General features: G+C 45.7%; 1 protein-coding gene across 3 annotated transcripts in view; it reads right to left on the minus strand.

The window, feature by feature from the left end:
* The window catches only part of LOC104046963 (glypican-5), a 396666-nt gene extending 391192 nt beyond the window's left edge, over window positions 1-5474 (minus strand). For 2 of the 3 annotated variants that reach the window (XM_064457302.1, XM_064457303.1), the window contains exon 1: window positions 5177-5474. In XM_064457302.1, coding sequence (XP_064313372.1) covers window positions 5177-5345 — 169 coding nt within the window. In that variant the 5' untranslated portion in view covers window positions 5346-5474. The remainder of the gene's footprint in view (window positions 1-5176) is intronic. The other variant, XM_064457301.1, reaches the window with a different exon arrangement.
* Between the last annotated feature and the right edge of the window lie 3061 nt (window positions 5475-8535).

The raw sequence follows: 8535 nt of genomic DNA on the forward strand, positions 1-8535 counted from the left end.
TGAGGCACAAGTGGCCTTGTTTTAGGCTATTCAGGGAGTAAAAAAGGTGGGAAAAGAATCCATCTCACATGGGACCAGTCCACTCCCTCCAACAGGTCAACAGTCTGTGGTTTAAACTACCAAGAAGTCTGTGTGTCCATAAATAAGCAAATACTAAATGTAATAGGAAGAAAACCTTCCGTTAAAACAAGCTGCAAGTAATGCCAAGGACATTTCACAAGCTTGTTATAACTGTCAGGAATTTCTGAAAGAAAAAGCAATCTCATGGAAACAAGATTATTTTTTGTGTCTTTTCATAAAATCTTAACCATCCTACGCTGTTTCTAAGCATTAACGCGACTGTGCTCATCCAGCAATCCCTTCTCCTAGATGTACCCTTCATCCACACTGCTGAAAGCAGTCCCACACAACCAGGTATGCAGGTGAACAGTAAACCCAAGTATAAATTGCAATTCACACCAAAGGATTTTAGTCACTCATTCTGATGGGGCAAAAACTTTCCAGAGCCAATGAAGCAAGTTCTTTTCACATCTGGCACACACCAGACTTATGAATGGCTGACAGAACACTGCTGTGAGCAAAATGTGTTTCAGCACTGCACCTTTACTGGGGGAATAAGTGTTCTCATTAAGATGATAGAAATAAAGAGCTGAGAGGTAATAAAAGAGAAAAAGATGAAAATAAAGTAAGGAATGACCCATTTCATAATAAAGTAACTAGTTTAACAGATATTCCTGGACAAATTTAAAAGGTATCTAGCTCATGCTCCTTTCTCAACATGATGGGAACTTTGCCACAGGCTGAGATGGGATGAGATCCAGTCTAAAGCATGCACCACATGCAGCAAGGAGCTTCTGGTAGGAATCTAGGACTTCCCTGTCGCTATTCAGAAAGTGAAATAGTTTTAATGCATAAATCGTTAATGCATGTCCAGCTCTGCTATGGGATATTCAGCACATACACATGGCAATGAACAATTCTGCTGATTTAAGGTGCAGGATGACAGTAGAGAATAAAGAAGCTTTTGATAGGACAAAATCTGCCCTTCAGAAGTGAGTCCCTGAGCACAATCTGGGCAGCTTCTGTGCTCTTTGTAAAGCAATAGAGCAGCAAGATAAGCAAATCATCCTTTTGTTAGTCCTCAACAAGATGATTATTTAGAAAGTAAAGAGTTCCTAGAACTCCTTCACAAGTGACAAATATTTTCCTTGTTTACCAGAAATCAGCCCAATTCTACCTCTACACATAGATGTTTACAGACTTTTTTTTTCTTTTGCATGATTATACACTAGTCAGTAAGCAAAAGAGACAGAATTGAGCCTATATAAACAGAGAGAATGTTTTCATGGTTACATGATTATCAAACGAATCAAGAGGGCTACTTTTATTCTGGTTCTGCTACAGTTCACTGCTTGAATATGGACAAGTCTCACACTCCAGTTGGATTAGTTAAGTTTTTCTGCTGTGCGTTTGGAAACCAGTGACAGCCAGCCACCACCATGGTCTGTGCCATGGAAAAGCCTGTGAATAAATGGAACTTTAAAACACGGTCTATGCCAGTGTGCAGTTATGCTGTAATATAATCCAGGGCTCACAGGGTATGACTAGTGGCAGCCCCATGTCTGGGAGGAATACCATACGTAGCAGTACGCATCAGATTTGAGGTATCTAGACTCCCTGGAACCAAAGGCTTAGTCCCCTGACAGGATTAACACAGCCCTTCACCCTCAGAGACAGCATATAATTCTCCTTCGTCAAAATGTTAACCAAGGAGCTCCTACAAAAACCACCCAGCTCATCCTGTGAGAATCAAAGTACAGGATGGGGAACGTATTACCTCATTTTCCAGTCTGGGAGAAGACACAAAATAACCCTTCCTCTGAATCACAGCCAAGACAGCAGTACCTTTACCTGAGCAATCTGTTTGCTATTTGCAGCAAATTACCCTTGAAACATTTAGTTTGTTCCAGAAAAGCAGACTACCAAATAGCAGCAGACTCTGCTAGCGGAAGACAAAGGAGATTTGCTGCTCAAAAATACCTCTTACCCACCCCATGTCAAAACACTCTTAGTTCTGCACTTGTTCATGGACTAGATTTGGAAAAAGATCTATTACCTTTTGGGGAAAGTGTGGAAGAGAAATTTAAGAGGAAAGTCCTAGGCATCTCTAAGAGCTCTCTTGCAAAGGTGATTTTCTAGAAACGTTGCTGCCAGATTCATGTCACACCTTAAAACAAAAGCATATTTTCCCCAGGAGTCTTCCTCCTTTTCTTGCCAATTCATTTTATACAAGAGGCTGGCAGGTCCTGCCCAAAGCTGCTCTCCATCTCACTGCAGGTCATGCTGACGTCCCTCTCTAAACTCACCTATGCACTTAGGGATCACAGTGTCCTGTCTGCAGACCACATGTAACACAGGGAGGCAGCTCCCAGCCCCCACAAAGCTTGTATCTGGGATCTGTCATTCTACCTGGGATCCATCGGTGTGCAGCTTCAACACTGCAACCACGACTAATACCACAGGAGGGTGTAGGCTACAAACTCTCCCAAATATTTGGACTTAATTTTATTATGGGTGAAACAGGCACCACCCATAAGAGACAGAAAATATACACCTGACAGTCTGCCTGCTGATCCCTCACCCAGCACTGGGTTGGGCCTCTCTCCTCAACTGAGCTGCTGATTTTCCTGAAGGTTATAAGAACTTAATAATCCTTAAGACTTTTAACCTCTGTCAGATTTGTTGTATTAGCCTATAAACACTGGCTTGAGATTAGCTAAGGGCTTTCAACACTTTTGTGATTGAAAATACCTAGTAAACAGACAACAGGACTGCAAAAGGTCTATTTTATATAGAAACCAAGCCAAACACAACATGCAGACAACTGAGGACTGAGGAGCATCCCAGTGCATGTGCAGGTCTGGCCCACACAAGCAGAAGTTAGTGGGAAGCTCTCCACAGGCTTTATTCAGCACTAGATTCAGCTGAGCATGCTGCTTTCCAGTGTTACCCCCCGCTGCTTACCACTCTTCCCCTCTTCTGCTTTAACTGACAACTGTCTGAAGTCTTCAGGGGAGATGCTTAAACATTTGTGTGTTGTTAGAATGCATAATAAAACGAACCTCGACTTTGGTGGTGGGGGGAGGGTGGGGAGGTTGTATTAACATATATTTGCTGATAATAGCTGCCAGATGAAAACACTGGAAAATACTTCATTAAAAGAGGGCACAGGACAGGAGACACTACTGCCTGGCAAGACATCATTAAAACACACAATCATTGTTGGAGATGAGAATACTTAGCGAACAGGAAAGATCAATATGTACCACTTTTCCTCAGCTCTCCTCTGTTCCAATCATCCTCTTCAAAAGAAACCTTTATGAGCTAAAATTTAAAAGCGTATTACCCTCCCTCAGCTTCTCTCATGCTCTTTGTTTTCTGAGAGCTTGTTATTCAATAGGAAAGTTTAATATGACACAAGAATACAACAAAACCTCTCTGAAGTATCACAGCATCTATACCTTCCTCCTGGAAACACAATTTCCCCCAAGGTTCACCTCAGTATTAGAATTTTATAGGAAATGTAAAACAATCAATTCAATTAAAGTTTGAAGAATTTTTTCCAGAAAGAGCTCAGGGAAGAAGCTTAGGCATGCATTGAAATGGATGCAAAGCCTTGTTTTAACTCTTTTTTTACTAGCTTTTATATTTAGTTCTCAAAGACAAGTGGGATCTGATGCCCCTATCAGCACAAGAGAACAGTACCATAATTCAAGCTTCAGAATGCCATCCTGCAAATCTCTTCCTGCCACAAAATGAGGAATGATTCCTTGCTCACAGGCAACTTTACAGCCACCTGTACAGTTGAGCGCCATCTCAACTACTTTATGCAAAGCAAAGCTAAAGATCACCAGCACTGTGCAATCATTTACAGCCATAAGAGTTGCCGTAAGAGATCAGCCCAATGGCCTATCAAATCTAATCCCCAAGACAGAAACCCATGCCAGAAAACACATCCAAAACTCATTTAAGATAAGAAGTCTTTCCATCAAACTCAGCAGGCTTTGAACTGTTTTTGTTTTTTTTTTTCTTTTTAATAAAAAAAAGACAGAGATGTGAAAAAGTAATAGAGCAACAACCCAAATTGACACTTATACCACCACACACCTACAAGCAACTGGGCTAGTATGAAGCAGCTAGAAATTGAGATTGAGTCTTTGATTTTTTTATTTCAGTTCTTGTAAACATTTTCTTAAAACATGTAAGAGTCCAGGATGCAGCTTCATTATCTTGATAGAGACATGGTCATTCATAAGAGTTTAATCATTTTTTATCCTCTTAGAATTAATTCTACAGGGTAATTACAGAATGCACAAAAAAAATCTTATGTGTTACTTTTCCATTCCATTGCTGTTATGCATTGTTCAGGAACTGTATGAAAAGGTGAAAGGGAACACCACGCTACTCATCAACTTTCACAAGTATTAAGTACTGCAGACTTACTGCTTCACTAAGCAAAAGCTAAGTTCTGACGACTGTACCCCTCCAAGGTGTTACCTCTGCCTTCCCTTAGGACAACGTTCCCGGGTTCACACGCAAGGTAACTCTTCCCAATTCGGAAGTTACAACGTACTGAGCAGCCTGCCCAACGATCCCTACATCTGGTCCGCAAACCAAGCGTTCCTTAACGACTCGGTTACTAATTTGCCTTGTAAGAAAGGGATCCTTTACGGGAGAAAGCCTCTGCTCTAGGTACTTCGCAAAGGGATCGTGCCGGTCTTAAACGAGGGGGAAAAAAGGTCTGGTGCTTGCGGCAGCGATCAATAAGCAAGACCTGAGCAATGTAAAAACCGAGGAGTCATTCCCCTCTTTTCCTAGGAAGGCTTTGAAAAGTATTTTAGTAAGAAGTGTGCCAAATCCGCCTAGTTCCCCGCTACCTGCGACCGGCAGGAACACCGGCGGTGGATGAAGGGAGCCGCGCTGCACCGGCTTCTCGCGGGCAATCCCCGACGGCGGCGCCGGGAGAGGACGCCGAGTGGGACCCCGCTACGCCCCGCGGCTCCCAGGGCGCAGGCAGGGGTGAGCCCGGCCCGCACGACCCCCGGCCCCGATGAACCCTCGCCCCGCCACACCCCTCGGCGCGGAGAAGCCAACCCGCAGGTGGGTCGGTACTGACCGGCCGTAGGCACGTCGGGGACCAGCTTGAGGGGCCCGATCTGCCGCAGCTGAAACGCCGTCCGCACTTCGTGGCAGCTGGGGGACTTGGCCGCCGCCACGCCGCCGCACAGCCCCGCCGCCGCCAGCAGCCACAGCCCCAGGACCCCGCGGCTCCCCTCGGCGGCCATCTCGCACCCCCGGCGGCCGCGGGCCGGGCCGGAGCGCTGCGGGGCGCGGGCCGTGTGCCGGTGCCGGGCGCCAGTCCCGGCGGCAGCAGCGGCGGCGGCGCTGCCCCCGCCCGCCTCCCGCGCTCCTCCTCGGCGAGCGCGGCCGCCGCCGCCCGCCCCCGCCCCTCCCCGCCCGCCCGCGGGGTCCGAGCGGGCCGCCGCCCCCCCTCCCCCCCCACCCCCCGTGCCGCGGTCGGGGGGAGCGGGGATGGAGGGGAGGGCGGGAGCCTCACACCGCGCCCGCCCCGGCCCGGCCCAAGGGCTCCGGCCCCGAGCAGAGCTGAGAGAGAGGGGGTGCTGAGGACCCTCCAGCCCCACCGCGGGCTCCCCACCGCGCTGACCCACGCGAGGCAGCGAAAGGGAGCTGTGGGGACTACTGGTGGTGTTCGGCTGCGCAGCCCGGCGGGAGCTCGTATGCAAAAGTTTTTACGGAGCCGTGCGTGCAGGGCATCTGTACAGCCTCTGCAGGCCGTCAAGTCCCAGCCGCAGATCTGGGTCAGCTCAAGTCACCGAAGGGTCGCAGGAGATGGGAGGTCCGTACCAAGGGAGAAGAGAGGAATGTGGGCTGTCCAGGAAAACAGGTACAGAGTGGAAATAGAGCAGTAGATATAAAAACCCTCAGCACAGCAGGTTGGAGAAGTCGCACTCAGTTTGCTTCACTTCTGAAATTCCTAGCAGATGACATGGAGGCCATTGTACAGCCTTCATGAGACAAGTGGTAACTCCAGCCAACAGTCACTGCAGAGACTAGAAAAAAAGAAAAACCACTTTGCACTAGGAAACACATCCATATGTACCAGCTGCATATATAAACTGTCGATTTGTACAAAAGCCAGCAGCAGTTACATCTTGTACTGTTTTGGGGGACACAGACCCCTCTTGGGGCTGAGATCACCAGTGTCACCATCAGAGAGGTCTTCTGCAATCTTTTCACTGCCCTAAGCATGCTGCCTATCAACTGATCTACTGCACATTTCAACACAGAACTATGCTCAGCATCCATTAATATTCTCTTTCACAAAAACACTCCATTTCCAGAGAAGCCAAACCCAGGAAGTCTCCCAGAAACAGCCCTATTTGCACAGTGCCTTTCAGGCATATGGAGCACGTTACCAGCTACAGGAATTACTATTGTTCGAGGCCATTATGTCTACTTTCTTTAAGGTTACTTGCAACCCTCAAGATGCTTCTAATGTGCTCCTGGAGCAACAGGGGAGCCCACCTGCAGCTAATTTAACCATTATACATTCCCATAGGTAGTAATGAGAGGCTGAGCTCAGTGCTGTAGACAGTTGCCTGAGTTGTATTTTAATAGCTAGAAGTGCATATCCTTTAAGCAGTTCCCTTGTATTAACTTTGCTCCTATCATGATAGCAAGAGATTAATTTTCTTTTTTAGAGAAAAAAAAAAAAAACAATTCAGTTCAGAAAATTTAACCTGTAAGCTGAAAAACCAAACCAGAAGAACAAACCAGCCATATAATCAGGCTTCTACATTCAAAAGCAGAGAAAGTTGCCTTAGAAGCCTCCTGCTCAGCCAGGTCAGAGCTGCACTTTGCTCACCCCACAGCTCTCAAAGGTCACCACAAGAGCCCAGGACAGCACACCCCAAAGGGCTGACCCCCAGGAAGTCCAGAGCCCTCAGACACTGATACAAGTTAACTTCACTTTCAGCTAGATAGGGGTCTTACTGCCAGCAAGGCTCAAGTTACATATATGTACACACACGTTAACAGGACCAGACCCCAAATTGAGGTGGCAAAGGTATATTAAAGAGACAGAAGGGGCTAACCAGCATCAGTGAAAGAACGATTGTCATCATAAGGTGCAGCACCCCGGCTGCCTGCCTACCTGTTGTCCAGTGTGTGGTTTTATGAACTCAAAGAAGAGGAACAAGTTGCCCCAGTTGCATTTTGTGTAGACTCGGGCCCAATCCTAAAGGACTTTATTCAGACAATACTCACATTGACTTCAATGGGAGTCCTACCAGAAAAGAAATGGCAGGATGATGGATCTGACAAATAATTTACTTGATAAATAACAGCATTATTTGGGATATACATTATTCTATGAATAGCTTTTAATCAGTCCTGTGCAAGAACCTGAGGCATTTAATTCTGTGGGATTTCTGCCATTGTTTTCAGTGAGTGGCAAGTTCAAATCCCAAATGGCTAATAGTTTTCTAACATGACTGTTATTTTAGCTTCTCATCTCATCTTTATATGATGGGTGTTCTGTTTCTCACCTGTCTTTTTCAGGCTATGTTAAGTCATATTGTTTACCTGTATTTTTTCATTGGTCCTCATGTTGTTAGTAGAGGACAGTCCACTACATTATCATCTCCAGTCCCCCTCATCACCTCAAAATCCTGCTAAGGAACCAGAATTATACATGTACACAAATACAGCACAAAACTCAGTGAACTGGAATGCCCATATACATAATACTTTTTACTTCAATACATAAGGAAACATTTATGTATGGTTTTGTAATCACTATATTGAGAAGCATGAATTAAAGATGGCCTGTTATGTTTTTCAGACTGGAGCCTGAATTTTTTTGGCCCCTCTGCAAAAAAGTATGTAGATCCCTGCACACTGTTCAGATGTAGGTTTTTGTCACTGATTACTTTTTTTTTTTAAATGTAGCACAGATAGGAGGCAGGGAAAAGGAAAAGTTTGAGGCTAATTTTGGAAATGGGCATTTCTTGATCACTGACATGTCTGAATACATTTAAATATGCCCTTTTAGTTAAAAGAACTGTTCTAGAACATGCTGCAGAGAATCACTCATAAGAGTAAGATGGTCATTATCACCTTCAGTAGTCAGAGGTGATGTGCATGCAGACACACTCTCAGAGCCCACAGCTAAATGCTGGTCTCCCTGACAGCCCTGCATCTCTGAGCTGACACTTAACCATCACACCTCTTTCCTTACACTACTTTGGTGACAAATTATAACCTTATGGCTCCAATGAGCATGCAAGATAGCTACCCACTGACAGAGTGTAAAGTATAAAGTGACAGCCACCTTAGGTCTTCCCCCCTACAAATTTTTGATCAGACCCAATGTTGTGTTTGGGCACGACTGACTTCCCGAAGGACTGAGAAAAGATACCACAGGCAGAATACAGTGGACCCCAAGTAATTTAG

This window comes from Phalacrocorax carbo, chromosome 7, assembly GCF_963921805.1.
Source record: "Phalacrocorax carbo chromosome 7, bPhaCar2.1, whole genome shotgun sequence".
In the NCBI taxonomy this organism is placed as follows: domain Eukaryota; kingdom Metazoa; phylum Chordata; class Aves; order Suliformes; family Phalacrocoracidae; genus Phalacrocorax; species Phalacrocorax carbo.